The sequence below is a fragment of the Hylobates moloch genome, unplaced genomic scaffold (genome assembly GCF_009828535.3).
Source record: "Hylobates moloch isolate HMO894 unplaced genomic scaffold, HMol_V3 SCAFFOLD_9, whole genome shotgun sequence".
Lineage (NCBI taxonomy): Eukaryota > Metazoa > Chordata > Mammalia > Primates > Hylobatidae > Hylobates > Hylobates moloch.
In genome coordinates this window covers 9442175-9457304 of record NW_026652284.1, presented here as the reverse complement: position 1 = coordinate 9457304, position 15130 = coordinate 9442175, and the positions used below count along the sequence as shown (strand labels likewise).

The 15130-nt window shown below is 41.2% G+C and overlaps 1 protein-coding gene across 6 annotated transcripts in view; it reads right to left on the bottom strand.

The window, feature by feature from the left end:
- Positions 1–15130, bottom strand: part of UBE4B (ubiquitination factor E4B) — a 153366-nt gene that overhangs the window by 75425 nt on the left and 62811 nt on the right. For 3 of the 6 annotated variants that reach the window (XM_058443713.1, XM_032758862.2, XM_058443711.1), the window contains exons 3-7: positions 10855–10990; positions 5272–5359; positions 3387–3531; positions 909–1137; positions 74–460 (exon numbers count right to left, since the gene is read on the bottom strand). In XM_058443713.1, coding sequence (XP_058299696.1) covers positions 74–460; positions 909–1137; positions 3387–3531; positions 5272–5359; positions 10855–10990 — 985 coding nt within the window. Of the gene's footprint in view, positions 1–73; positions 461–908; positions 1138–3386; positions 3532–5271; positions 5360–7806; positions 7882–10854; positions 10991–15130 lie in introns of those variants that run through there. The other 3 variants (XM_032758865.2, XM_032758866.2, XM_058443712.1) reach the window with 2 other exon arrangements.

Genomic DNA, 15130 nt, shown 5'->3' with positions numbered 1-15130 from the left:
CTTCTTCCAAACTGTGTTAAACTCCTTTCCCTGCACCGCAAACACACACACAACTCTCCTGTGGGATAAATACCTAGGAGAGATCCTCAGGGAGGAGGGGCGTCTGCTCGCGGCACTGGGTGAGGCGGGTGGTGGGGGTGGACCCGTGCTGCTGGGCCTCTGTCTGGAACTGCTGGCGGGCACTGCTTGGGGGCTACTGGCAAGGGCAGGGGGACTTGGGGAGCTCGACAGAATGGAGACGCCTGAGGACGCCGATGGGTGAGTGACAGTGTAGGGGCGATACCGCGGGGATGAAGGCTGGCTTCCCGCAGCAGTTCCAGAGGCTGCACTGTGAGGACTGAGGGGAGTGGAAGGCACAGCCAACTGGCTGGCTGCACGGGAAGGTGAGGCAAGAGACGGGCCCATCACGGGAACAGAGCTCCAGAAACTGGGAGTGGGAGCCGGACTACTTTCATAGAGGCTAAATTAGTTGAGAAAGGGAGGAAAGAAGAGAAAAATCAAAGAAAAACTTGAGATAACTAACTAACACAGAAAATATCAAGCTTTTAAAGGAGAATCATTTCAGTTCAAGTATAGCAGATAAACATCGAAATAATTATAATCTAATTGCTCTATTGATCTAGAGGCTATACTTACAAGACACTAAAGTCCCCATTCGAAGAATGATGTAGTATACACAGCCAACTGCTTCTAAAATTTCATCTAGCAATATCTTAACCATAGAGAGCCAAAAAATAATAATCTAGAAAAGAGAATTCCACTTCCAATGACTAAATCCACCTCCCCAAATATGATATATGCCATACCCTGTACGACACTGATTAACACTGTCAACAAACATTCCCTTCTCCTATGTACTTCACAGTTATTTTACTACCAGTTAGATGTGCAAAGAGAACCACACTGACCTAGACAAAGAGCTGGCACCAAAAGAACCCACGTTGCAGAACATGGGGCTTGTTCCTGGATTGGAGCCAGTGTTTAGCAAGAGATTTCTGTCTGGTGACCGTGCTGCTGCAGCAATTGGCTGTGATGTGGCTGTCAGACTGGCAAATGGGTTTTCATCTCTGGTCTGAGTGGACATCATTAGCACTTCCATTAAAATCTGGCCAATCAAGTCCTTAAAATCGGAGAACACTGTTGGAAAGGCAGAATAAAGAACAGGTTACACACAGTTCGAACACAGGTTACACAGCCCTTGAATAAGCCAGCTGCCCCCGAGTGGTTTGATGCAGTATTCTGGATTAGATTCTGGAATGGTAAAAGGATATTAGTGGAAAACCTGGTGCAACCTAAATAAAGCCTTGTGTTTAGTTAGTAGTAATTTCTTAGTTTTGACAAATGTACCATGGTTATATAAGATACTAACGTCAGGGGAAACTGGGTAAAGTATATACAGGAACTCCCTGCACTAACTGAAACTATTCCAGAATTAAAAGTTTATTAAAAAGAAAGTTGGGGTACAATCATTGAGAGTTACCACTGATGAATATTAATTGTAAAAAGAAGCTACTCCCAACTATAAAGGTTACTTTATTATACTACAAATGCAACTGGGTTAATATTTCTTAGTCTAGATATGTTTTATAGATAGTAATAAAATTATTAAGTCCAAGGTTCAAAAGATTTTATGAAGGGTCCAAAATCTAATCACCATGTGGCTTTCAGGAGCAAATGCTACATTCTAGCTTCCTTCTTATTCTTTATAGCTCCCATTTGATTTACTGTTAGTCTTTAGATACATTTTAAATACCACTAAACAAAAGTTTTAACTCATGGAAATTTTATCTGATTTGGTTATTTAAATTGCCACTTACATGTGTAAGACAGATTTGAGAATCTTAAGATTTACAATAAGAATAACAAGTAGCAGAGTTTCAAATACATGGTCTGCTCCATTAGCAGAGTTAATAAGTAAAATCAGAAATAGTCTTATCTATCCTCCAGAAATACAAAGGACTTTTTTTTCCCCTCCTCAGAAGACAGACAGCATAGAAAAGAGAAAGGTGATCTCCTTGATATTCACGCATCCATTTAAAATCTATCTATTGAGGGACTATTTTGTGCAAGATATCCTTCTAGGGATACATCAATGAGTAACACAGACAAAAATCCCTACCATGAGGGAAGTTACATTCCAGTGATAGGCCAAAAAAACCACTCCAGCACACCTCCCATACCTCTTCTGCATTCCAAATGACTGCTGTAAAGAAAAAGGATAGTGCCCTATGATGCTGATATCTTGCTAAGAGTTTTATTATTTTGTTACAAGCTTGGCCTCTTAAAGTGGAATATCAGAAACACAGCAAAATGTCATTATGTTCTATCTTGCTATGCAATTTAACCAAATAGAGCAATTCCACCGTCTATACGTGGCTTCATAGGCACTTCAAGCAGGTATAGCTCATACAGAACACTTCTCTCAGGATGCCTGGAGACCACCTACTATATCTATACTTCATAAGAGGAGGTAAGGCCAGGCTTGGTGGCTCAAGCCTGTAATCCCAGCACTTTGGGAGGCCGAGGTGGGCAGATCACGAGGTCAGGAGATCAAGACCATCCTGGCCAACACGGTGAACTCCTGTCTCTACTAAAACCACAAAAATTAGGCCAGTCACGGTGGCTCAAGCCTATAATCCCAGCACTTTGGGAGGCCAAGACGGGTGGATCACGAGGTCAGGAGATCGAGACCATCCTGGCCAACATGGTGAAACCCCGTCTCTACTAAAAATACAAAAATTAGCTGGGTGTGGTGGCGCATGCCTGTAATCCCAATTCGGGAGGCTGAGGCTGGAGAATCGCTTGAACCCCGGAGGTGGGGGTTGCAGTGAGCCAAGATTGCACCACTGCACTCCAGCCTGGTGCTAGAGCAAGACCCTGTCTCAAAAAAAAAAAAAAAAAAACTACAAAAATTAGCTGGGCGTGGTGGTGCGCACCTGTAGTCCCAGCTACTCCGGTGGCCGAGGCAGAAGAATCGCTTGAACTCAGGAGGCAGAGGTTGCAGTCAGCTGAGATCATGCCACTGCACTCCAGCCTGGTGACAGTGAGATTCCGTCTCAAAAAAAATAAATAAATAAAGAGGAGGTAATGCTCTAAGCACCTTCTTAGTACAAAGAGAAAAACTCCAACCCCGAGAAAATGGAGACCATTAGCTTATTTACATAGTATTGTAGAAATCATGAAAATGAAAAATAAGTTATCGATAAGATCAGTGGAAAGGGAAGAAAGTGGCTAAACAACTGTGTCTTCATCAAGAAGTATCCCTGTCATCAAAAATACAACCCAAGAGCAAGACGGAGTGAATGTGGATAACAGAGGGCAAAGATCTCACATCTTATTTTCTTGTCGAGTACTCTGCAGTTAAGACTGCTGAGCTAGATTCCTACCTTCTTTTGGGTTCTGCTTAAACTGTGCAGAAAGAGAAGAAAGAAAGATGACATCTCTGTCCCGGTCCTTCCAAGAGACACGGAAGATCTTACAGACCAGCTGTAAGGCCTGCTCTTCAGACACTTCAGGGCCTGAGGAAGGCTCCTGGTGAAGAAGAAGATTTGCAGGTTAATTTCAAATAAGAGGTATGAGTTAGGTACTTCAATAGGAATATGTTATTCTGATTTAATTCATTATTAGTGATGATATTTTAAAAATGCATGAAACCATTCACCCACTGATTAGGGGAAAAGTAAGCCTATTCCTATAACATCAAAGTTACAACATCTAAGTCTCATGAGCTTACAATACATCTATGGGGAGCATTAAAGAGCAAAGATGGCCGGGCGTGGTGGCTCACACCTGTAATCCCAGCACTCTGGTAGGCCGAGGCCAGTGGATTACCTGAGGTCAGGAGCTCAAGACCAGCCTGGCCAACATGGTGAAACCCTGTCTCTACTAAAAATACAAAAATTAGCCAGGCGCAGCCTATAATCCCAGCTACTCGGGAGGCTGAGGCAGGAGAATCGCTTGAACCCAGGAGGCGGAGGTTGTGGTGAGCCGAGATCGCGCCATTGCACTCTAGCCTGGGCAACAGAGTGAGGCCCTGTCTCAAAAAAAAAAAAAAAAAAAAAAAAAAAAAAAAAAAAAGAGCAAAGGCATTATCAAAAGTCACCAAAGAAAAATATGTGACAGAGGATGTACATATCCTATCTATTTACTTTTCTGAATTCCACAGGACCAGGTTAACATTCTAGGTGCATGACCAATTTTCCTCCAGGAATTTTTCAAAAATGTAACATTTCTTATTACATACCACCACAGATAAAATAGCATATAAAAAAGAATTTTGTAAACATTAAAGAACTACACAAAATAAAGCACTGCACCACTAGGAGGCTACAGTGCAACTTCTTATTTTTTCCTTTTTTTGTTTGTCTTTTCTTTGTTTACAGTGCAACTTCCAATAATCATTAACATGTGTTGCTAAAGGATTCCTAATAATTTACTAAACAGAAAGTGATGTAATTATCTATATTAATACACACACACACACACACACACACACACACACACACACCCTAAATGCAGAGCACTAAGCTCAGGTGATATTCAAATATAAAAGCTTCATGTTTTCCAAAACCTTCCGCTTGCTACTAGATTCTACATATTCTTGCTTCAATTCCCAGTCATTTTCCTCAGAATACTGCTAAAGATGTGACGATCTACTTGCTTAAAAGCAAAAGACCAGGCCAGGCATGGTGGCTCACGCCTGTAATCCCACACTTTGGGAAGCCAAGGCAGGCGGATCACCAGGTCAGGAGATCGAGACCATCCTGGCTAACACGGTGAAAACCCAACTCTACTAAAAATACAAAAAATTAGCCGGGCATGGTGGCAGGTGCCTGTAGTCCCAGCTACTTGGGAAGCTGGGGCAGGAGAATGGTGTGAACCTGGGAGGTGGAGCTTGCAGTGAGCCGAGATCACACCACTGCACTCCAGCCTGGGCAACAGAGTGAGACTCTGTCTCAAAAAAAAAAAGCAAAAGATCAACAGAAAGAATTCTAATTTGCTCTAAATTAGGTCCTATTACAACCTAAATTTACTGATAAAATCATGGCCCTGAACCAAAAACAGATGGATATTATCAGATCAAAGGACTGAGTTACACTTCCATGAATAAGGGTAATCTAGGTTATTCGTTTTTCCTCAAAAGAATAAAAATAATCACCTGCCTAGGACTTCCTGATTTCGGGTGGCCCCACTCTAACAGACTCTACAGATACAAGACATGAAATGTGTTTATTTCTATTACCTGTACCAAGGGCTTCATCGCTTACCAACCTTATCACTGAGGCTCCGCTTTTCTCTTCTATCATTTTCATCAACCTCCATGTTTTCAATTCCTGAATCCACATCCACCTGGGACATGCTTAAAGTACAAAAGACAAATAAGCCTTTTACCTTTTATAAACCCACACAATGTCACTGTAGCTGCTGGGTAAGAAAATGTTTTAAAATATCAGTTAAATCAATCAGGAAAGCAAAATGATAATGGTCCATCTTTTTTCTTATTAATTTTTAAGAGTTCTTCATAAATTAGGATCTAAACAATTTGTCTTCTTATACATGTTGGAAATATTTTTCCTAAACTGTCATCTGCTTGGGCTTAATTTTTAAAGTATATTATTGGCCGAGTGCAGTGGCTCACGCCTGTAATCCCAGCACTTTGGGAGGCCAAGGCAGGTGGATCACCTGAGGTCGGGAGTTCGAGATCAGCCTGACCAACATGGAGAAACCCCACCTCTACTAAAAATACAAAATTAGCCGGGCGTGGTGGCACATGCCTGTAATCCCAGCTACTCGGGAGGCTGATGCAGGAGAATCACTTGAACCCAGGATGCAGAGGTTGCAGTGAGCCGAGATCGCACCATTGCACTCCAGCCTGGGCAACAAGAGCGAAACTCCTTCTCAAATAAATAAATAAATAAAAGTATATCATTAAAGTAGTTTATCTATATATAGTATTTTAAAATGACATAAAATTCAACCAGGCCAGGTATGTTGGCATGAGCCTATGGTCCAAGCTACCTAGGAGGCTGAAGCTGGAGGATCACTTTAGCCCAGAAGTTTGAGGCTGTATGCACTATTACCGTGCCTGTGAATAACCACTGTATCCCAGCCTGGGCAGCATAGCAAGACTCTGGCTCTAAAAAAAATTAAATAAACATTTTTAAAAATTTAATTAAGAAAATAGACCAGGCACGGTAGCTCACGCCTGTAATCCCAGCACTTTGGGAGGCTGAGGTGGGCGGATCACAAGGTCAGGAAATTGAGACCATCCTGGCTAACACGGTGAAACCCCGTCTCTACTAAAAAATACAAAAAATTAGCTGGGCGTGGTGGTGGGCACCTGTAGGCCCAGCTACTCGGGAGGCTAAGGCAGGAGAATGGCCTGAACCCAGGAGGCAGAGCTTGCAGTGAGCCGAGATCGCACCACTGCACTCCAGCCTGGGCAACAGAGCGAGACTCCGTCTCAAAAAAATAAAAAATAAAAATAAAAAATTTAATTAAGAAAATAAAAAACTCAACTGAAGTCTTATTACAAAAACTGGTTAAGTACATATCATTTACCCCCGATTAAACAATTGCCCTAGCACCATTTACTGGAAAGATCATCCTTTTTACATTAATATGAAATCTCCTATGTCACGTGTCCAATTTTCATTAATGAGTGGGTCTATTTCTGGAGACTCATTACTGTTCTGTTAGACAATTTGTCTGCCCCTGGCCAATACCACTTTGTCTTAATTACTAAAACTTCACAAATCTTGATATCTCCTAGGTCAATGTCTCCACTTTATTCTTCTACTTTAAGAGGCCTTAGCTATCCTTGGCTCTTTCCTCTTCTGCACATACTTAGGAATCAGCCTGAGGAATTCCTTAAAAACCCTCCTGGGATTTTGACCAAAATTTTTTTCACTCTTAAAGATCAAATTGGGGAGAAGTAATATAATTATATTACTGAGTTTTTATTACTCTCCAAGTACTAAGATCTTCTTTAAGGTCTATCAATAAGCTTTAATAATTTTCTCTATAAAAATTTTATACTTCTTTTGCTAAATTTATTCCTAGGTACCATATGTTAATACTTTTTAATGAAACTGTGAATGGCACCTTTTTAAAAATTACATTTTCTAACTTTTTGTTGTTGGCAGACAGGAATGTAACTGATTTTAAATACACACTTCTTATAAGCAACTTATTTATTTATACATAGAAAGTTTACACGTAAATAACTTTTTCTTTTTTAGACAGAGTCTTGCTCTGTCACCCAGGCTGTAGTGCAGTGGTGCAATCTCGGCTCACTGCAACCCCTGCCTCCCAAGTTCAAGCAATTCTCCTGCCTCAGCCTCCCGAATAACTGGGATTACAGGCATGCACCACCACATCCGACTAATTTTTTTTGTATTTTTAGTGGAGATGGGGTTTTACCATGTTGGCTAGGCTTGTCTTGAACTCCTTACCTCAAGCGATCTGCCTGCTTTGGCCTCCCAAAAGTGCTGGGATTACAGGTGTGAGCACTGTGCCCAGCCAACATGTAAATAATTTATCTGCAAATTATTACTGTTGTTTCTTCCATTCCCAATCCTTACTTGTTTTACTGCACTGCTAAATACAAGAAGAAATAGCAGTCATCCTTGTTCTTATTGCTGATTTTACAGAAAATGATGCTAACTTCTCACCATTGAATAGGAGAGTTACTGTAGTTTTTTGGTAGATGCCCTTTATGTTAGAGTAAGACAGGCTATACTGTAGTAGCACATACACTCTGAAATCTTAGAAGCTTAACGCTGAAAGGATTTAGTTCTTGCTTACACAAAGTCTGATGAGAGTGAAGCATCCTTACTCCATCTTTAATCTATGCCATCTGCAATACACAGCCTCCAAGGTCACTGGAGCAAGAGAAGAGAGGGATGGAGGAGGAACATCGGCTCAACTGCCTTCATCTAAAAGTGACACATGTCACTCTAGTTCATAGTCTACTGGACAGAACTAGTCATTGGCCCCAGTCTAACTGTAAAAGAGAATGAGAAATTCTGGGGAGCATGTGGAATATTTGGTGAACTTTGTCTGTGCCACACTGGGAGTTTAAAGATACTCCTTTCTGTTCCTCATTTTCTTATTATCATGAATTAATGTGGAATTTTATCAGACTCTTGCAGCTACCAACATTATAAGGATTTTCTTTTTAACATACAATATGGTAGATGATATTTATAGATTTTCTAATATTAATGCATCCTTGCATTCCTAAAGTAAGCCTAAATTGATCATGATATACTATATTTATATTATATTGTATTATTTTAAAGCAAACTTAATTGAAATATAAGACGCCTGTAATTCCCGCACTTTGGGAGGCTGAGGTGGGTGGATCACCTGAGGTCAGGAGTTTGCGGCCAGCTTGGCCAATATGGTGAAACCCCAACTAAAAATTCAAAAATTAGCCATGTGTGGTGGCCCATGTCTGTAATTCCAGCTACTCGGGAGGCTGAGGCAGGAGAATTGCTTGAACCCGGGAGGCAGAGGTTGCAGTGAGCCGAGATCGTGCCACGGCATTCCAGTATGGAAGACTGAGTGAGACTCCGTCTCCAAAAAAAATAAGGATAAATGCTTGAGGGAATGAACACCCAATTTTCCATGATGTGTTTATTTATTTATTACCTTTTTTGAGACAAAGTCTCACTCTATTGCCCAAGCTGGAGTGCAGCGGTGCGATCTCAGCTCACTGCAACCTCCACCTTCCAGGTTCAAGCGACTCTCCTGCCTCAGCCTCCAAAGTAGCTGGGACTACAGGTACACGCCACCATGCCCCGCTAATTTTTGTATTTTTAGTAGATATGGGGTTTCAACATGTTGGCCAGGCTGGTCTCGAACTCCTGACCTCAAGTGAACACCTGCGTCGGCCTCCCAAAGTGCTGGGATTACAGGCGTAAGCCACTGCTCCTGGCCTGCTTTTTTTAAATAGTATCTTTCAAACCAGTAGAGAAAAAAATGTGGAATAAGAGTGAGCAGAAGGAAATCTCTCCAACTCTCTATTCTCCCTTTTTGATGTTTAGATATATCCTGGACCCCTGTTGTCTTTTTTTTCTTTTTTAAAGCTGAACATCTGCATTCACTACAATTTTAATGTTCTACCCAGAAATTTCAATCCTAGATACATTTCAGGAGAAACCAAGGACTCTGTCCTCTGTATCTCTAAATATCTTTTATATTTTTCATCTGCTTTGTTCTTTGTGGTACGTTCTGGGTAGTTTCTTCAGCTCTTTCGGTTTGTCAATTCTTTCTTCAGCTATGGCTAACCCCTATTTAACTCTTACAGCAAGTTCTCAATGCAAATTACCTTTTCATTTCTAGATATTCTATTTGGTTATTATTATTATTATTATTATTATTATTATTATTATTATTATTATTATTATTTTTGATGCAGTCTCACTCTGTCACCCAGGCTGGAAGGCAGTGGTGTGATCTCAGCTCACTGTAGCCTATGCCTCCCAGGTTCAAGTGATTCTCCTGCCTTAGCCTCCCAAGTAGCTGGGACTATAGGCATGCAACACCATACCCAGCTAATTTTTGTATTTTTAGTAGAGATGGGGTTTCACGATGTTGGACAGGTTGGTCTTGAATTCCTGGCCTCAAGTGATCCATGTCTCTGTTTCCCAAAGTGCTGGGATTACAGGTGTGAGCCACCACGCCCAGCCCCTTATTCATATTTTTAATTCTCCTTTTTCTTTTTTTGAGATGGAGTCTCACTCTATCGGCCAGGCTGGAGTGCAGTGGCACAATCTTGGTCCACCGCAACCTCCGCCTCTTGGGTTCAAGTGATTCTCTTGCTTCAGCCTCCCCAGTAGTTGAGATTACAGGTGCCTGCCACCAGGCCCAGCTAATTTTTTTATTTTTAGTAGAGACAGGGTTTCCAGGTTGGTCTTGAATTTCTGACCTCAAGTGATCCACCTGTCTCGGCCTCCCAAAGTGCTAGGATTACAGGCATGAGCCATCGAGCCCGGACTTAATTCCCCTTTTCATCTGTTTAGCCCACTGACACGAACCGAGGGCACTGCTTCAGGGGAGAGGAGCCAGGTCCAAGGAGTCTGACTTGCTCAATCATGAAAGGAATCAATACCTCAGCCACTCTTATCACCCATTTTTGGCGCATATGCAACACAGGAGGGCTCTTTCAAGATACCCTGATCCTTATGAAGCAAACAGGGTATTTGGCTTACCTGTCTGAAATATTCCAAACTTTTAAATTTCACTAATCAGTAGAAGTTTTAGGGAGAGGCATATGCTTGCCAACTTTATATTTACAAAATGAGAACAATAGATTTTTTTTTAACTGACTACACCATTATTTCATAAAAGACATTTAATACACAAGTATAGTGGGCCATGCACAGTGGCTCATGCCTGTAATCCCAGTCCTTTGGGAGGCCGAGGCAGGAAGATCTCTTGAGGCCAGGAGTTTGAGACCAGCCTGGCCAACAGGTGAAACCCTGTCTCTACTAAAAATACAAAAATTAGCCAGGCATGGTGGCACACACCTGTAATCTCAGCTACTCAGGTGGCTGAGGCAGGAGAATCACTTGAACCTGGGAGGTGGAAGTTGCAGTGAGCCATGATCGCACCACAGCACTCCAGCCTGGGCGACAGAGTGAGACTCTGTTTCAACAACAACAGAAGTGTGAAGAACATTTCTGAATAATACAAAATCTTTAAATTTAATACATTTGACACTAATTTGCTAAGGACTGGCATGGGTCTCTAGCTGGCATTTCTGACTATGGACCAGAAACTAAAGTGAATTGGATCTTTCTCTTTCCCTAAATAAAAGAGCATATTAGAAAACTGGCTTCATTTTACCTTTTCTCACATGAGACACCATCGATATCCATGCTCTGGGAACGTGAGAGAGACTGAGATTGCGTTTCAAGGCTATTAGAGGGCGAGCTGCTGAGAGAACTGACTCCTTCACTGCTCTGGCTTCGATGGGCTACTCCTAAACAGAAAACACAGGAAGGATGAAGCCCCATGTGAAATAATGTTCAAGTTATTTGTAATAGTGACAATAAACATGCACAATCTGCAGTCACACCATCATGACATTGCAGCAACCGAGGAATTTCTATCAGAAGATTATATAAAAAGCTGGAAACAATAATAAAATCATAGGAACATTACTAAGAAATACTAAGTTATCAATATACTTCATATGAGGTCAGTAACAGAGCTACACCTAATGCCTAAAACTCACCCCTCATCACCTCTCTTGCACCAATTCAAACTATGGTCCACAAATACAAATTAACTTCCATGATAGTCCAGAAAAATCCTTGGAATGCACCCAAAAGAAGATATATTAATAAACTAGGCCGATGCAGTGGCTCATGCCTGGAATCCCAGCACTTTGGGAGGCCAAGGCAGGTGGACCACCTGAGGTTTGGAGTTCGAGATTAGCCTGGCCAACATGGTGAAACCTCATCTCTACTAAAAATACAAAAATTAGCTGGGCGCCCGTAATACCAGCTACTCAGGAAGCTGAGGCAGGAGAATCCTTTGAATCTGGGAGGAAGAGGTTGCAGTGAGCCAAGATCACACCACTGCACTCCAGCCTAGGCGACACAGTGAGACTCCATCTCAAAAACAACAAAAGGATATATTAATAAACCTATAGAAAAATGTGTGATAAAGCGAGTATAATAAAATGTTAATGAGGCTGGGTGTGGTGGCTCACACCTGTAATCTCACCATTTTGGGAAGTTGAGGCGGGTGAATCACAAGGTCAGGAGATCGAGACCATCCTGGCTAACATGGTGAAACCCCGTCTCTACTAAAAATACAAAAAAATTAGCTGGGTGTGGTGGTGGGCGCCTGTAGTCCCAGCTACTCAGGAGGCTGAAGCAGGAGAATCACTTGAACCCGGGAGGCAGAGGTTGCAGTGAGCCAAGATCGCGCCATTGCACTCCAGCCTGAGCAACAGAGCGAGACTCTGTCTAAAAAAAAAAAAAAGTTAATAATAGAAACGAGATGGTGAGTATATGGGCGTTCCCTGCAAAATTCTCTCAACTTTACTGTATGTTAGTGCAATCAAACTAGAACTCAGGATTAAGAAACTCACTCAAAACCGCTCAACTACATGGAAACTGAACAACCTGCTCCTGAATGACTACTGGGTACATAATGAAATGAAGGCAGAAATAAAGATGTTCTTTGAAACCAACGAGAACAAAGACACAACATACCAGAATCTCTGGGACACATTCAAAGCAGTGTGTAGAGGGAAATGTATAGCACTAAATGCCCACAAGAGAAAGCAGGAAAGACCCAAAATTGACACCCTAACATCACAATTAAAAGAACTAGAAAAGCAAGAGCAAACACATTCAAAAGCTAGCAGAAGGCTAGAAATAACTAAAATCAGAGCAGAACTGAAGGAAATAGAGACACAAAAAACCCTTCAAAAAATTAATGAATCCAGGAGCTGGTTTTTTGAAAAGATCAACAAAATTGACAGACTGCTAGAAAGACTAACGAAGAAGAAAAGAGAGAAGAATCAAATAGATGCAATAAAAAATGAAAAAGGGGTTATCACCACCGATCCCACAGAAATACAATCTACCATCAGAGAATACTACAAACACCTCTATGCAAATAAACTAGAAAATCTAGAAGAAATGGATAAATTCCTTGTCAAATACACCCTCCAAGACTAAACCAGGAAGAAGTTGAATCTCTGAATAGACCAATAACAGGCTCTGAAATTGTGGCAATAATCAATAGCTTACCAACCAAAAAGAGTCTAGGACCTGATGGATTCACAGCTGAATTCTACCAGAGGTACAAGGAGGAACTGGTACCATTCCTTCTGAAACTATTCCAATCGATAGAAAAAGAGGGAATCCTCCCTAACACATTTTATGAGGCCAGCATCGTCCTGATACCAAAGCCTGGCAGAGACATAACCAAAAAAGAGAATTTCAGACCAGTATCCTTGATTAACACTGATGCAAAAATCCTCAATAAAATACTGGCAAACCGAATCCAGCAGCACATCAAAAAGCTTATACACCATGATCGAGTGGGCTTCATCCGTGGGATGCAAGGCTGGTTCAACATACGCAAATCAATAAATGTAATCCAGCATAAAAACAGAACCAAAGACAAAAACCACATGATTATCTCAATAGATGCAGAAAAGGCCTTTGACAAAATTCAACAACCCTTCATGCTAAAAACTCTCAATAAATTAGGTATTGATGGGACGTATCTCGAAATAATAAGAGCTATCTATGACAAACCCACAGCCAATATCATACTGAATGGGCAAAAACTGGAAGCATTCCCTTTGAAAACTGGCACAAGACAGGGATGCCCTCTCTCACCACTCCTATTCAACATAGTGCTGGAAGTTCTGGCCAGGGCAATCAGGCAGGAGAAGGAAATAAAGGGTATTCAATTAGGAAAAGAGGAAGTCAAACTGTCCCTGTTTGCAGATGACATGATTGTATATCTAGAAAACCCCATTGTCTCAGCCCCAAATCTCCTTAAGCTGATTAGCAAATTCAGCAAAGTCTCAGGATACAAAATCAATGTACAAAAATCACAAGCATTCTTGTACACCAATCACAGACAAACAGAGAGCCAAATCATGAGTGAACTCCCATTCACAATTGCTTCAAAGAGAATAAAATATCCAGGAATCCAACTTACAAGGCATGTGAAGGACCTCTTCAAGGAGACCACTGCTCAATGAAATAAAAGAGGATACAAACAAATGGAAGAACATTCCATGCTCATGGGTTGGAAGAATCAGTATCGTGAAAATGGCCATACTGCCCAAGGTAATTTATAGATTCAATGCCATCCCCATCAAGCTACCAATGACTTTCTTCACAGAATTGGAAAAAAACTACTTTAAAGTTCATATGGAACCAAAAAAGAGCCCGCATCGCCAAGTCAATCCTAAGCCAAAAGAACAAAGCTGGAGGCATCACGCTACCTGACTTCAAGCTATACTACAAGGCTACAGTAACCAAAACAGCATGGTACTGGTACCACAACAGACACATAGATCAATGGAACAGAACAGAGCCCTCAGAAATAATGCTGCATATCTACAACTATCTGATCTTTGACAAACCTGACAAAAACAAGCAATGGTGAAAGGATTCCCTATTTAATAAATGGTGCTGGGAAAACTGGCTAGCCATATGTAGAAAGCTGAAACTGGATCCCTTCCTTACCACTTATACAAAAATTAATTCAAGATGGATTAAAGACTTACATGTTAGACCTAAAACCATAAAAACCCTAGAAGAAAGCCTAGGCAATACCATTCAGGACATAGGCGTGGGCAAGGACTTCATGTCTAAAACACCAAAAGCAATGGCAACAAAAGCTAAAATGGACAAATGGGATCTAATTAAACTAAAGGGCTTCTGCACAGCAAAAGAAACTACCATCAGAGTGAACAGGCAACCTACAAAATGGGAGAAAATTTTCGCAACCTACTCATCTGACAAAGGGCTAATATCCAGAATCTACAATGAACTCAAACAAATTTACAAGAAAAAAACAAACAACCCCATCAAAAAGTGGGCGAAAGACATGAACAGACACTTCTCAAAAGAAGACATTTATGCAGCCACAAAACACATGAAAAAATGTTCATCATCACTGGCCATCAGAGAAATGCAAATCAAAACCACAATGAGATACCATCTCACACCAGTTAGAATGGCGATCATTAAAAAGTCAGGAAACAACAGGTGCTGGAGAGGATGTGGAGAAATAGGAACACTTTTACACTGTTGGTGGGACTGTAAACCAGTTCAACCATTGTGGAAGTCAGTGTGGCGATTCCTCAGGGATCTAGAACTAGAAATACCATTTGACCCAGCCATCCCATTACTGGGTATATACCCAAAGGACTATAAATCATGCTGCTGTAAAGACACATGCACACATATGTTTGCTGCGGCACTATTCACAATAGCAAAGACTTGAAACCAACCCAAATGTCCAACAACGATAGACTGGATTAAGAAAATGTGGCACATATACACCATGGAATACTATGCAGCCATAAAAAATGATGAGTTCATGTCCTTTGTAGGGACATGGATGAAACTGGAAAACA